Here is a 16,252-nt window from a genome sequence, read left to right as displayed (position 1 = left end):
AAAATGTAAACGAATGTAAATGTCAACACAAACAAACATGTCTAAAGCACTGTATTCTGTCAGGTAAAACATGAGCTTATTGATGCAATTAAAAAAAATCTGCTATGTGGTCGGAGGCGTCCATCATTATTTAGTGTATATTTTGTATACATCTATCTATATCTACAGTTATGTTTGAACCAAGTTTAATGGTGCAATTCTCAAATATTGAATACTGCGGAAACTGTAACTCAATGCCCATTTTAAACTAGGCTTTTTTTCCTCTTTAAATTAAGCACAGCTGGTGCAACCAAACCCACGCAGACAAAAAACACCAAATCAGTGTTACTCAAAAAAAAAAAAATTAACAAAGCATTCATGAGATGGAAATGCTTTTTACTATCTCTTAGCAATATTATAGACTGCAAGATTGGTAATTCATTTCTGCTTTCATCTCAACAATGCTTCTTTAATAGAATGAAAGGGTTGAATGTGGCCTGAAAAGATTCACTACAATTTTTTTTGTTGTTTTTTTAACTCTTCAGTGTAGACAGAAACACAAATAGCAGTACCTCCATGCTATTTATAAATAAATATAAACTCGGAGAACAAGATTAAGTTAAGTTTGAGAAAAATAAATGTCATAGCATCTAATGGGCTTCCTGTTGAACTCTTTCTATGACTAACGATAAGTTTAAAAGTTAAAATTTTGACTCTCAATGTCATGTCTTAATCACATTCAGTATTAGTTTTCTTTTACTTCAAAATGTAGAGATTAAAGTAAGATTATATATTTGGCTGAGCCTTTCAACATTTTTTTTTTTAAATAAAAAAATTTGTCGTATCTGACCAAGACGGTGTTACTTTTATGTACTGCAGTAGCGCAGTATATCAGTTCAGCTGCTACTACCTCGAAGGCAAATTTAACTTAACTGGCTCTGTTTCATAGCAATATATTCAAAAGTGTTAATTAGACTTAAAAAGCATTTAGTAAATCTTTTTAGTATATCTTTTTTTGTTTCTCTTTCCTTCAGTAAGTTTACTCTTCAGCTGTTCTCTTTTCGGGGACTGTTGTCCTTTACTCCTTCATTCTTGGTGCTCAGTCTCTTCAAAACCTTCATGGGCTTAAACTTCCCTGCTTTCTTCTTCTGCTCACCCTGTCCATGAAACTCTGAAAAGAAATTCAAGAATCAAAGCATGAATGAGGTGTAAAGTGAGAGAGGCAGTGAAAAGAGGATTAACACTGACCTTTTTTCTTTAGCATAGCAGCTACTAGTTTGTCTTCCTCCTCCTCCCTAAAGAAGAAATTGATGAACTCTTCAAAAACAGAATCCAAACTTGATACTAATGACAAAATTACTTTCTATTTCATATTAAATTTACAGAAAACCATTTTAACAGAGACAATCAAGCTCTGAATCCGAGTTCATTTACATTGAGTGATTACCTCTGTCTGTCCAGATCCATGCTGTTAACAATCTGGTTCCTCTGCTCAATTATCGTGACAAGTTCTGCCATCAATTGCTTTTCCCTGTCTTTGTCTTCAGCAGTCCATTCTTTCTCTATCAGAGATGTAAGCAATTGGGAGAGAGATATAAAGGAGAGATGGAATAAAAAATGGCTGTTATTTAAAAGAAAGGAAGAGGATTTACTCAAAAGAAAAGGCTTTTGTGTTGTTTCATACCTGGCTTGTTAAGCAAACATCTAAGCTCATATTCCACATCGGCCTGCCTCTCCTCCAGGTTCTGCTGCTTGGCTCTAAAATCCAGACAATAATCAGACAGATTTATTCTGGTTTCATATTTAACTTTGACCCAACTGACCTCCATTGTTCTGTGTAGAGATCCTGAAAATATCAGGTTGGCATACAGTATATTATTATTATATTGACTGCACAATAAACAGGAACCGACAAGAGCCTGACTGTTAACTGTAGCACCTTGCTATGGCAGTGGTTCTCAAATTGTAGGGCAGCAATTTGGCACCAGTGTGGCTTCATAAAAATTATACATCTAAAAAATTACTATACATGTACATAACTATTAGAAACGTGATTGTCATGGAATATTATGCACACAAGGATCAAATTCACTTTATATAATGGTTTTCATAAATCTCCAACCAGCAGCGTTTTGGTTGCTTCAATTGTGTACATTCAGATTTGCTTTCTTGTCTTTTCTAGTCTCATGCCATTTTTATTTTCTAGAGCGGTCAGAGTTGCCAAGTTCTGCGTGAGCGCCGAACTGCTTTTGGTACTGGATGCTGTAAACTATTAATAATGGTGCCAAAAATTAAAACGTTCACTTGACGCTCATGCATTGTATGTCTAAGGTGACAGCTCATGCAGAATATGCAAAACAAGCCTAAGCTGAAACTTCATTGAACAGACATCAGATATACTGATAGATACACTCTAGATACACAAGGATTAAAAAATAAATAACAGAAGAGCCTAACATGTGAACTGTTAAAGGGGTCATATGATACTATTTTAAAGATCATTATTTTGTGCATTTGGTGTAACAGAATATGTTAACATGCTTTAATGTTCAAAAAACACATTATTTTTCAAATACTGTACATTATTGTAGTTCCTCTATGCCCCGCCTCTCTCAAAGGCATCGTTTTCTACAAAGCCCCTCCTTCCGATAAGTGCAGTCTGCTCTGATTGGCCAGCTGACACAGTGCATTGCGATTGGCCGAACACCACAAGCACGCGTCGGGAATATGTAACGCCCCTTACCATAATCGCAAGCTTCATCTTTCAAAGTAAATATAAAGACAGTTAATAATGTCCTTAGTTTTACCATCAGTTCAAGCATGAAAGGGGAACAGAGTCACGTGACAGACACAGTGATGATGCTCGTATGTATTTGCACACAAGCTGCGGTTAAGACAGCTGACTCCACTGTGATGTGACCCTGTCTATCTCTCACACACACACACACACACACACACACACACACACAACGTGTTACTCAACACTGCGCAAAACTCCGCATTTGAACAGTCGATAGCAAATACTTAAACATACATACAGTCACTTCTATGACAATCTGACACTTCTGAATCAAAGTCGCTATTTTTTTTTTTTAGAAATAGCCTTTGTGCACAGCCAGCCTTGTACTCTCCTAGGTTCACAAAACTTTCGTCAATAAAATGCATTGCACAAATTTGAACATTTAGGTTGTGCTGTTCTGTTCATTCTGTTCATCATTCTTAATAATGATTCCTAATTGCATCTACTTTGGGAAGGCCAAATAAAGTGCTTTTGCTTTCGCACAGTGTCTCCCTGACATGGCTGCATCAACACTACTGCGTTTACTGAAACCATGCCTTCTTTCTTTGCGTGCACATTTGGGCGGCATTACGCAAATATTTCCACATCGTGACTTAGACATGTGGGGGCATGCTTGAATGAGGCGTTTTAGCCCGGTCTGGATCAGCCTCCTCTTTTAGATAGAATAAATCCTTTTGTGGGAGACTTTGAGCTTTGTAACTCTGCAGATCTTATACATGCACAAACAGCTACATAACACACTAAAGAAAAGGAAAACAAGAAATCGCATAATATGACCCCTTTAAAACCAAACTCAATCAACATCACCTAATTCATCTAGGGCGTACAAATAAAAAAAAATGTTCTTCTTTCAAAAAGAGGTTCTGCAGGTAAAGAGAGTCTCATCCTTCTCTCTAGGACTAGCTGTGAGCATTTGTAGTGTCATTAAATTAATGTTCCAACAGTTTTTAATGATATGTATTATTCGATTAGAAATGTAAGTTGAGATTGTTTTGCATCATATGTTTTCTCTGGAGAGGTTGCAAATGGATACCACTGGGAACCACTGAGCAACAGCCAATGTCAATACAGTTGTTACAGATTGTAAGCATTTCAAATGTATGCTAATAGTGCACTTACGTGTAGACCAGTTCAGCCTCTCTCCGTACCAGTAAGTGCTTCTCATGAATCAAAGTGAACCAGTCAACAAGTAGGTGTTCCTCCTCATCATCTAAAATGACAAAACACAGAGTCACTCAGACCAGTAATGCAAATGCAGCCATGCCCAAGATCACACACACTGCTCTGTTCTAACCAGAAATGGGACTGTCTGCCTGGCTGAGTGAAATTACTGTTCACAAGATAAAAGATGGTAATAATACACTAACAAACAATTACACTAACAAACAATTTCACTAAAAACAAAGGAAAACCAGTTTTTTTCACCATTTAATATAGCTACACAATAATAATAATATTAATCAAAATTATTAAAAATATATTTTATTATTATTTAAATGATTAAAAACAAACAAATCAATAAAGAAAAATTAAGATTAATTTAATACTTAATTTAATTTTACAGAACAAAAGTAAAAAATACAATATTTATGGCAGTCTTATTTTCTTTTCTTTCAAATGTTAAACTACAGAGCTTTAGTTTTGGCGGAAAAACACCAGTAGACCTTAAATCATCTCTTTTGTAGACAACAAATTTGAAAACAATTCTTATTACTAATGTGGGAAGATTGTTGGTGTGTCTTGTTTAAAATGCGTGTTATAAGTGAGCCAAACTCGCTGTGTTTGCAGACAAGAAGTTTGTGTGAAACAGCATTTACTGTAAATCAAGCCACTCCAGGACACTGGATCATGAGCTACTCGTGGAAAAATCAGATCCCTGACTAATTAATATCTCATCAGCACAGCCAATCTTGGCAGTTCTTCTGTAGCATGCAGTTCTCTTACCATTTGAACATTCTCGTAAGCTCTTCTCCAGATCCACCCCTCTATGCTCTAATTCATCCAACCGTTTCTCCAGATCACTCATCTCTACATGGATGTCTTCAACTGGGATATACTGGTCTGACTGTACCTACCAAATGCAATGACAGGACAAGAAATTATAAGCATGCTCTCACTAATACAGGGTTCCTACACATTTTCCATTTCAAAATTCCATACTTTTCCAGACTCAAATTTCCAAACCTCTCTGTAGGTTTTCAGACCGTATTTAACATAAATGATTCATAGAGCATTATTTTCAGCTTTATATTTGGTATATAGTACAGTCATCTGTAAATATTTTTAATTTTCTCAGGGTTTTTCATTGATTTTTATCTCGAAGTAACAACACACAGAGTTCCTAAAATAAAAAAATAAATAAAAAACACAGACTTTTACATGCACACAAGAAAAAAATTTGTGTGCCCTTGAGAAACTATTCACATGTGCATGGGAATGTATGGCATGCTTTCTCATTGCAATTTCTAGTTTTATATAAATCTATTTCCTCTGTGCATTTTACTATGAATAAAACGATAGCATGGATGCACATTAATTAACAGAGATCTACCTGCTCAAAATTTTGCATTTCTTACGGTAGTACCTTTAATATCAAGGCCTAATGTCTTCTGTGGTGGTGGAGAAACCATGACATGAAAAGAGCTGATAGCATAAAATTTGCCAAGTTCAAGGAACTATAAAAAAAGTGTTTAAAGATTTGGCTTTCATTGGGGCAGTATGCCATATTTCAAGGCCTTTAATGCAGTCTGTGGTGGCCAAGAAACCACACGGCGAAATGGACTGATGGCACAACAGGTGGCTCAGTGTGCATATAAGTTTAATGGTTACTTGTGCGCAAGTAAAAGTCTGTATATTTTTTATTTTTGCAAAGGTCCTTGAGGCTATGTAATACGGTGCTAAGAAGAAAACCAAAATGCTTATAACCTGCATTTTGTATAATGCAATGTGCATTCATTCAGTCGTATTTGACAATCACTAAAGAATCACTAAACAGCTGCCATGAAAGCTCACTTCTTGTACGATAAATTTAATTCTTAATTTTCTATTATAAAAAAAACAAATAGGGGCAAAAGTATGGAAACAAATATTTTTCCATACTCTGCTTTCTCTTTTCCATACTTTTCCAAACCCCATAGGAACCCTGCTAACAGACAAATGTCTGATGATAAAGTTGAATGGTTACAACCAAACTTTCTGACCTAATAATATTTTCAAATAACATTACTACTTTTCATGTGAGGCATTACATTAAGATAATGAATGTGCCATAGTTACAGTTCCTTTATAAAAACAATCAAAACACAACCGTATTTATGTTTTAAAAAAAAGAAAGAAAAATCAAAGCAGCAAGAGGTTGTTTCTGTGCCTCACTTTTCGCTTAATGAGAGGAAATCCATGTCCAGGAGCAGGAGGTCGTGCAGGACGGGGCCCTTTTGGGGGTCTGGATACAGAAGAGCTGACAGAGGTGGTTGTCTTCCGATTAAATGGATTCTCTTTACAAGTGCGCTGAAGATGACAGTGATGAGAGAGCATTAATCAAAGATACTGAACAAAGAAATTAATAAAAGAAAGCCCCTGGACTCAGGAGGTTTTCCTGGATCAAAGATGAAATCTCTCACAAACAGCCTTGATGTTACTGCTGCCCTTTTACTTCATGAAGTGCAGTTTCAGAAGTTTTTGCAGAAATAAAAGGTCCAATATTTGTAAAAAAAATGAAACTTTTTCTCTCTTATGTGTACATGTACATATTTTGATTCTCCATGTCATGACCCCTTTAAATATTTTGCTAATAAAAGCAGTTGAAAGTGTCATTACTGCTCAACACTTTAGGTAGGTAATTATACAAAGGTAATTACACTTCCTTTCTTTGCCATTGTCCAATAACTGCATAACACATGCCAAGTATCTGTTACTAGTCTTAAAATTCCACTTTCAAATTGGCCTATTAGTCAAATTAGTAATAAGAGTTTGGACAAGAGCTACATTTTTAGGACAAAGAATGTCTTGGTGTGGTAACTGTGGTATAAGTGGAATAATTTACCATTTTAATTTTAATTATAATATAAGAATATAAGTTAACTGAATTAAAATTGTTTTTGACTGCATTTTTGATCAAGTAGATTGTTGGTGAACAGAACTTTTGAACAGCAGTGTGATCTTGACAGTAAATCTAACCTTGCCTGGAGTGCTGGGTGTCTGTGAAGAGGGGAACAGTGGTGGCCTCACACTGCGATTGGTTTGTGGAGTAGCTGGTGCAGAGTTGGTATTGGTAGGTGGTGGTGGAGGAGGCAGGTTTGGAGAACAGTGAGGTTGAAGCTTAGTTTTTTGGGACAGGGCAGAAGCAGGAGCGTTGATTGATGGTTCAGACACACTCTTGGTAAACAAATGGTCCTGTTCATTAGCAGCAGGTTGCTGGGGGACTGCACTGTAGTCTGAGGAAGTGGAGGACAGGCTCTCTGTGCTCAGAGCTAAAGAAGAAGCAGGAGAGGAAGTCTGAGATGAAGGAAAAGCTAAAGAACAGCAGGAAAGAGACAACCCAGAAAAAAAATAACAAAAATACAGACATGTGAGTTGTTACACAACGACAACAGAGTGTAACACAACCATGTGGCCACAAACATTTTTCTATTTTTACCACTCAATAATTTGATATATAAATAATACTCCCAGTTTATGTTAACTAAAACACATCTGAAAATGCACATACAGCAGAAATATAGGAAGTACTGTAGCCAATAATGGTGGCACCTTTGAATATTATGCTGGACAAGTCAAACTGAGTCTTCACCAGCTCTTCGGTTGTGTAAAGCAAAATGTACCATCAATGTATCAGATACGGCAAGCAACTAACCTGATGTAGAGGAATTTGGAGCTTTGGGTGCTGGTCGCTTCTTCCTTCGGACACTTACAGGACTTTCAGAAGGGGCAGGACTTTGTCTTCTTGTGTCCCCAGCTGTGATTTCAGCAGCCTGGGTGATCCCATACCAAGGGTGACTAGCCCCCACAGGACCAGGGGGATCTTCAGGACCCGTTTCTGGCTCCTCTTCCTCATCATCAAAGGGATTTGGAGGAGAGGATGGTCTTGATTCCTCCTCCTTTTGAGAAGGAGATGAACCAGAGCAGGGAGGTGTGGCTATACCTGTGGGTGGGCGAGGTGCTGGTTTCTTCTTGGTTTCTGATTGGACGAGAGCCAGCCAGGGTGGGTCTTTTGGTTTAGGAGTGTCATTGGCCTTGTTAGAGCTGGGAAAGTAATACATTACAACCATTGAGAAGAACTCACAAAGAGATCCACGACTGGTCAAAAGTTAAGATATAACTTTGAGTTTTTATGTTTTTGAAAAAAATATAGGTTACACTACTTTAAGGTGTCCTTGTTACAGTGTAATTATACATTTAAGTACTGGGTAATATTAATTAACTACACGTACTTACTATATGGTTAGGGTTAGGATTAGGGGTTGGCTTAGGGTTACTTGCGTGTAATTATGCATAATTAATTGTTATTATAATAGTAAAAACATGTAATATGTGTAACAAGGACACCTTAAAATAAATTGTTACCAAAATCTCTTATGTTCACTAAGGCTGGATTTATTTAATGAAAATTACAGTTAAAAACAGTAATAATTTGAAATGTCATTACTATTTAAAATAACTGTTTTCTGTTTTAATATATTTAAATTTTTAGGTCCACTCAGGCCCACCCGTAGCTCCGCCCCTGCTTCAGCATCACACGATCCTTCATAAATTAATCTATCAAACTTCTTATCATCAATGTTAAAATCATAAGATTTACATAAGATTTCTATTTCAAATGCATTCTGTTCTTTTGAATCCTGAAAAATGTATCAAACAAAAATGTTAAAAGCAGCAAAAACTGTTTTTAACATTGATAATAATAGGAACCATTATTAACAACTGAGCACAAAATCAGCATATTAGAATGAAGAATCATGTGACACTGAACGGTGAAGTAACGGCTGCTGAAAATTCAGAGGAATAAATAACATTTCAAAATATATTAAAATTTTAAAAAGTAATTGCAATATTTTTTCACAATATTACTGTTTTACAGTATTTTTGATCAAATAAATGCAGCCTTGGTGAGCATAAGGGACTTCTTTCAATAACATCAAAAATCCTAATTATTCCAAAGTTTTGAACGGTAGTGTACGTGGAAAAGAAACAAAACCAGAACAAAGGATAATAAGAGATACAGTAGAGAAAACGCCAGCAATTATCTTACCGAGCAGGTGAACGCAATCTTTCTCTTGGCACAGGAACTTGAGGAATTTGAGTGTCAGGATCTCCTAGAGCCACAATTAACAGATAATTTAAAAAAAAAACATTTTTTACAAAAACATGTAAACAACATGTAGTAGTATGGTCTGTGTAATGTTATGACTACAGACGTGATCAAAATCAGTGCTCACCATTGAAAATAGGGCTTTCAGAGGGTCTGGGTGGGCGTGGTCTGGGGACAGGGCGAGGAACAGGGGTGGGCTCAAGTACCCGTCTAGGTGCTGGAACCGGTCGACCCTCTGCTGCAGTACTCTTCACTGACGTTGTTGGCTCATCGCCATTGGCCCCACCAGAGTCTGGCTTGTGGTGGTCTTGTTGTGTGTCCTGATCCTCCTCTTCAGATTCATCAAAAGGATTTGTTGGACTAGATGAACAAGGTGCTTTGTGCTCTGTCTGGACTTCTGATCTGCTATCTGGCTGCTTACTTGATGCTTTTTCTATTTCAGTTATTTCCTCTTCCTCTCTCTCCGGGGTGATGTCAGCATTGCTGTGTGATGCTTTAGATTCTAAACTCCTATTGTTTGGGTCTTCTGCGCTTGTTGAGGTTAGTTTGGCTAGTTTATTACTCATATCTGAATGACCATTCTGACTGGCATCTGAGGCAGATCTGGTGAAGTGGTGTTTGCAAACTAATGATCCAGGATCCTCTGTGAACTTGTAAGATCCAGGCAGTAAAGTTCTGCTGCATTCCCTACATCTGAGATAAAATCAGAAATTCTCACAAAAACAGTGATAACAGCAGAGGGAATAAGAAGTCATTTTAAAGGGATAGTTCACCCAAGAATGAAAATTCTGTCATCATTTACTCACCCTCAAGTAGTTCCAAACCTGTATGAATGTCTTTGTTCTGCTGAACACAAAGGAAGATATTCTGAAGAATGTGGGGAAACAGAGTAGTTCTGGGGCACCATTGACTTCCATAGTTTTTATTTTTCCTACTATGGAAGTCAATGGTGCCCCAAAACAGCCTGGTTACAAACTTTCTTCAAAATATCTTCCTTTCTGTTCGGCAGAACAAAGAAATTCATACAGGTTTGGAACTACTTGAGGATGAGTAAATGATGACAGAATTTTCATTTTTGGGTGAACTATCCCTTTAAAACTTTCAATAATAGAATAATACAGATGCAGATGTTACGCTAGGCAGTTGACCAGTCACCTGAAGCAGTTCCGATGATAAAGTTTGCCATCAACGAGGATCCTCTGAACCAAGTGAACATGCTTTCCACAGACTGAACAGGTGCTGCTCAGAGTACTGCGTTTTGGTTGGCTATCTGCACCAGACTACATAGCACCAAATCCAGGTCGAGGATGGAAGGTAAAAAACATGGAAAGGTAGAGGGAAAAAAAATTGTAAGAACCACTGATGTTTATTTGGGACCATATTTCTTTTTTTTTTTTTTTTACTTTTTTAATAGTTTTGACAGTATAAATATGAATACAAGACCAACTACATACATGCTTAACATTATGGCATTAGAAAATTGGTACAAATTTCTTCAACAAGCATACAATGTAAAAACATTACTTTGAAAATACAGGATGACAATACAATGATCATGTCAAAAGAAACGCATTGAGAAACAAATTTTACTGATGCCGTTTACTAACCCACCAATTTTATTGACTAGAAACATAGTCAGCGAGAGAAATGGAAAGCAAACAATAAAGAAAAGGAGGAGAAATCTGTCTGTGAATGGAAGGTATAAGGAGGACAGGAGAACATTTCTGGAGAAGCAAAAATCTCTGAACTCAGACAGCTCACAATATCTACCAAAAACCAAATATGTGATTTGGCTCTGACTGCTGATTTCATAAATTAATTACAGAATATGGCAACAGCAGAGTATTTTGCTATGAATACATGGAATTAGGCCAAAATGAGATCTCACTGCTCTCCATCTTGTGTTGTAATAATAAATTCCACTCCACTCATGGTGCAACAGCAAATCCTTAAATGTGGTTAAAAGTGTGCATTTTTGGAAAATGTGTGCACATACAGACTATTGTTAGGTCTACAGCCACCCAGATAATCAGAACAAGAAAACGTCTGTTTTTTAAAAAACAATGCTGTCTTCTTTACCTCAGTCTGAGCGTCACGGCCCTCTAGAGGAGCAAATGGTCTCTTTATGGCTGGTTTGATGTGACCAGGACCACCAGGGCTCTTTATGTTTGTGGAGACAGCTAAATAGAGGATATAAAAAAATGTGTCCAGCATTTTCTACATTTATTGAATGTAATTCAAAGAATATACAATACAATTCAAGTTCTATTGACAGCATAGGGGACATACTGTCAATTACACCAGGAAAAAAGCTAAAGGCAGTACAAACTTGATTTAAAAAAAAATAAAAAAATAAATCATAGGTTCATAAACCTAAACATCAAAAAACAAATCTGGACAAGTAATATGCTCGAACAGCAAAGCTGGTTTGTTTACTTGCACCACCCAATGGTTAATACCGTTTAAATCAGTCCAAACCACGTCATGCTAAACAATGAAAGTCCATGAATCCTAAAAGCTGCAACCCAGTGTGAGGCGTAGTGCAAACCAAATCATTCTCATTCAACACAATCAGGTTTGAAAATTGAATGTCAAACAGAACCTAGTTCTTTCCGTTTTCACTTGATCTCTTCTTTTCTCATTTTTCCAATATACGTTTACGTTATTTACTGCAATGTGAGATTGCTTAAATGAATCAAGTGTTACAATACCTCAGCCAATCACTTGCACTTTCAGTCACACTTGCAATGTTCTGTGACATCACATGCACTCACTGCATACAGAAATATACTGCAGAAAAAAAAACACTGCAGCGGCACTGTAGTCATTTCACATCTGCGACTAAGATTTGTACAAAATGGACATGAATTTAATCTTAATGGATTGGCTCATGAAAGTAATTTGTATGCAACTGACACTTCACACAGAATGTGCTGGACGTTTCTGATTTACTAAGCATTGGGTGAGATTATAAAAAGTCCCTAAATGCATTGCGGTTGTCTCTCTGTGTGTGTAAATAAAATGTTAGTTTAAGTCAGCATATCTATTTGCAGTGCTCAATACTCACTGTGAGACTTGTTGGTGAAGTAGTTGTAATACTGAGATACATAGGTGATGATGCTCAATCTGTCAGGCACACTCATAGACACCATGTCTTCTGGATCCAGCAGGGCTGGAATACCCAACTCACTCTCAGCAACCTCAAACGCCTTTGAAATGAGAAAAAAAAAAAAGAGAGAGAGAGAGATCCATAACAGCAGAGCATAAACAACCAAAAACAGTGAATAAACAATATAATTATGCCACAAACTGTAATGTTTTTCATCATGATGTTGCCCGTAAGCTTTTAAAAATAGCAGATGACAGTGATCAACATCTATTTTATCAATAATAACAACCAAATGATTGTTAACCAAATGATTGTTATAAAAACTACTTAACTACCAGGACCTACACTAGCTGTAAGTCTATGGCTATACAGTTTACAGTTAACATTTTGCCATTTATATTTTGGAGCTATAGTCAATGTCAACTTACATTTAAGATGGTTTTATATATATAAAATCAAACTTTAATCAGTGTACACATTTACACTGCTGTTTATAAAAAGTCACAAATAGACAAAATAATGGTCATTTATGATTAAAGCTCAACTAACAAAAAGCGAGCATTACTGTGACTGACACAAACACATAGGTGTTTTGATGCAACCACTTCCTGTTTCAAGAGCAGTACTGAAAAAGAAGACAATAGAAGAACTGACAGCAGTTAACGGTTGATTCTACCTAATAGTACATATTAACAGTCTAAATTATAATAATTCCCTCCCTATATTTAATTGTTTTTGGGCAGTGGTTTGTGTCATACTCACCAGACGGTTGTTCTCAAAGACATTTTCTTTTGAGAGGGAGTCAAAATCTCTAGGGGACAAAGAAACAATATGTTTAGCATTATCAAAAGTGCAGAGTCATGCATCACATAAATCAAAGTGTTTTTTTTTTTTTTTTTTAAATATATGGGAATAGATGCCAATTCACTCCATTTGTGTGTGTGTGTTTGTGTCTTTTGTGAATATCATTTTATATGCAATTTGGAAAATGTCAGTGAATCAGAGAATTAACTAAATCACACAAGGCAGCGCTGCCATTAATGCTTAGATCGTATTAATAATGTCATTATTTCCAGTCAAAATAATGTATTCATCAGTTTCGTATCAGTTCGGTGTTTGTTCTTTTCTAATTTGCTGTCTATTCATAAATCACTAGTTCACTGCATACACCCCAAAGATTTATCTAGAAAAGGCAAGCTTAAAGAATGAGAGACAGTGTTTGGCAACCTGGTCTGATGTATCAGAAATGTGTATGCTGGTTCATTTATAAAATGCATTTTTATTCTCGTAGTCCCACATTTTAAGGTTTAGCAGCCTGCAGAGAAGCAAAATGGCGGTGAATGGTCTATTCACATCAAGAGTGAAACAAAATATGAGGCTGGCTTAAGGAAACTCAAATTCATGCCTGTACAATAGAGTGCAAAGTTTGGTGTGTTTTGTCTGAGGAATACTAATATGTTTCTTTGTGAGTGAGACAAGTAAAGAACAGCTGTTGCAGAAATCACCTGTCTGGCATCTATATTTAAGCAGCACATGCAGTATACTGAGTGTAACCAATCCACATATATTTTTTTCTTCTTATCTTAAAATGAACTGTATGCATTAACGTATATACTAGAACAACATAACTTCAATCAAGATTCTTTATGCCCTTAGTATACTGACTAGTTTTCTTGAACTCAGGACTGACTAAGTGTGAGTGTCTCCAGCATGACTCAACATGCCCATCACAGCATTACATACAGTACAACATGTGATATACCCAGCAGATAATGACAGATAGCCTGAGGAATCTAAAACAAGTAATTGAATCTGTGGCTTTGTGTTTTGTGACAGCAAAACATGAAGTGGGAAACCCAAAATGTTAGATACATAGTGCAACATATTATCGAAGGAAACCTGGTTAACCCAGGTAAATGTCTGGACCACACTGATGTGTGCTGTGATGGTAATTAAGACACTATTGTGAAACCAGGTTTCATTCAAACCTAGATGGAAATCATATTTAGCGTCTGAAAAAAAATCGCTATCCTATATTCCCTATATAGTGCACAACTAGGTACCTTTCATAGAAAATAGCAAAAAGGTATTCTATAGTCTTTGAAAATAAATAATTCGTAAATGAGTGAAGTGGCCAATTTAAAATTTACTTTTAGTCTGAGACAGGTGGTATTTCTAATTTAAAGGGGAAGGGATACTCTTGTCTAAAAGCCTATTTCTGCATATAAAATCTAGTTTTGTTAGCATTTAGAATTACAATAGAATACTGTTCAAATTAAACTGGCACATTAAAAGTAATAAAATATTTAGTATATAGCCTTTATCTGCGAGTATGTCTTAGAGTTGAAATAACATTTAATAATAGCAATTAAATTGTATGAAACTTTTGGTTTACATTTTAAAATTAAGCTAAATTTTTTAAAATTACTATATCTTTATTTTCTCATTGTGGACCTATTTAAATTCACTTACACATTGAAATACAGTAGAGGTGGTCAGGGTGTAATTGTTTAAATTCTTCATTATGTTTATAACACCTTTTCATCGTATGATCGATAAAGAAATTGGACTGGCATGAAGGTTTGAGATGACTGAATGTCCGTTTGGGCTAAACTATTCCCGATGTGAATCAAACTGCGTGTCATTTCCTGTTTACTTAAAGTCACACCTAACAATAGCACAACACAACCTGCATTTCCATTAATCATGTAAACAGTGTTTACGTTAGTTAAAGCTGTCCAGAATTAAGTTTGTTAAGATAATGAAATTTTATGAGGTATGTAATCTTTAGAGAAGTGGGAAACGCAAACAAATGAAAGATGAAGTGTCAAAGAAGTGCTCACATGAGATCAGGTCTGTGTTTGTGGATGATGGCACAGAAGGCCAGTCCATCTCTGAAGGATGAAGACATGTTTGTAATGTCCACATTATTGTAACTTTCACACTGTTTCCTGCACCAGTCCTGCAAAGCTTTTAGAGAGCCCATGGTCGAGATTCCAAAATCCACACCTATAGCCTGCTCCTGCTTCTGAAATACACATGAAGACCCAAGAGTTCACGAGAGACCCTCTTCCACATGTCTCTGTCCGGTAACGTTACAGTTAGATCCTGCTGTCTCAGTTCTAGACGATCTCATTCGATCAAAGTAAGCACTACGGATTTGACCGTACTCCGAAGAAGAAAAAAGAAGAAGAAGCACACACACACACCAATGGAGTCAAACTCCAACTTCAGTTACAGGCTTGAATGCCCGTCTTTTAAAATGAGACATCAATGAAACTCCGATTTGCGCCGTTCAACTTCAAAAACGATACATATTCAAACGCAGGACATAATAGGCCTGACAGTTAAATATTCTTTTAGGCGTAGCGTGTACTGACGAATTTGGTGTCTAGACGCGTACAGCCAATAATTTCCTTGTCAAAATAAAAGTCATGGCCAAAATAAATACAAAACAAATCTTACAAACACGATTTTATTTATTTGTGGACTCTGGATTGATGTTTTTTAATTAATGTTTTTATTTTAATTATTATATACACAACAATAATATAATGTGATCGTTTTATCCAGACTTTCATACTATGTCCCAAAAGCTCATTCTGAGTACGTGTTTAAAACCGTGCTGGTATGAACAGAGTGAAATGAACCAAACATAATACTAATTGAATGAAAATTATTTATATATATTAAAACTATACAAATATAAAATATAATATTATTCATAAAAAAAATCATTTCCACCAAAACCAACACATTTTTCCTAGAACAGATTTTTTCAAAAGTTATAATAAGTATACTTGTTTACCAAACAGACAACAGTGTACCACCCTAACACTCATTCACTAATCCCTGCATAGTGTATATGGCTGTGGAGCAAGGAATGAAGTGAGCGAATGCGGCCGCTGACTCAACTGTGCGTCGAAGAGCTGAGGCAGAAATGACTGTATCCTACACCACCCAGTGGCAAAAGCCTAGAAGAGCTGTGTTTAAAATGTGTTCCATTTTAGTACAACCGTTACATTAAAGTACATCCATTGCTTACTACATAATTTAT

General features: G+C 36.2%; 1 protein-coding gene across 2 annotated transcripts; it reads right to left on the bottom strand.

Annotated features, from left to right (window-relative positions):
* Positions 1–1,014: 1,014 nt before the first annotated feature.
* Positions 1,015–15,599, bottom strand: micall1a (MICAL-like 1a). Of its 2 annotated transcripts, none has more exons than XM_058780093.1 (16): positions 15,039–15,599; positions 12,958–13,006; positions 12,154–12,295; positions 11,166–11,266; positions 10,242–10,366; positions 9,214–9,779; positions 9,027–9,090; positions 7,632–8,020; positions 6,956–7,290; positions 6,152–6,286; positions 4,724–4,850; positions 3,899–3,989; positions 1,664–1,737; positions 1,427–1,541; positions 1,228–1,274; positions 1,015–1,150 (listed from the first exon to the last, which is right to left on the bottom strand). In XM_058780093.1, the coding sequence occupies exons 1-16, from the start codon at positions 15,179–15,181 to the stop codon at positions 1,026–1,028; spliced, it is 2,628 nt and encodes an 875-aa protein (XP_058636076.1). In that variant the 5' UTR covers positions 15,182–15,599; the 3' UTR covers positions 1,015–1,025. The 2 variants fall into 2 exon arrangements, with proteins under 2 accessions (XP_058636076.1, XP_058636078.1); XM_058780095.1 differs by having other exon boundaries at positions 6,956–7,248.
* Between the last annotated feature and the right edge of the window lie 653 nt (positions 15,600–16,252).

The sequence above is a fragment of the Onychostoma macrolepis genome, chromosome 06 (genome assembly GCF_012432095.1).
Source record: "Onychostoma macrolepis isolate SWU-2019 chromosome 06, ASM1243209v1, whole genome shotgun sequence".
Taxonomy (NCBI): domain Eukaryota; kingdom Metazoa; phylum Chordata; class Actinopteri; order Cypriniformes; family Cyprinidae; genus Onychostoma; species Onychostoma macrolepis.
Note: the sequence above shows the minus strand (reverse complement) of the source record. Positions and strands in the feature narration are given on the sequence as shown.

Coding starts and splice junctions, on each gene's coding strand:
- micall1a (XM_058780093.1), bottom strand. CDS start 15,181: ATGGGCTCTCTAAAAGCTTTGCAGGACTGGTGCAGGAAACAGTGTGAA. Junction 4,851..6,151: donor TTCCTCTCATTAAGCGAAAA/GTGAGGCACAGA, acceptor TGCATTTGGTAG/GTACAGTCAGACCAGTATAT. Junction 3,990..4,723: donor CTTACGAGAATGTTCAAATG/GTAAGAGAACTG, acceptor TTGTCATTTTAG/ATGATGAGGAGGAACACCTA.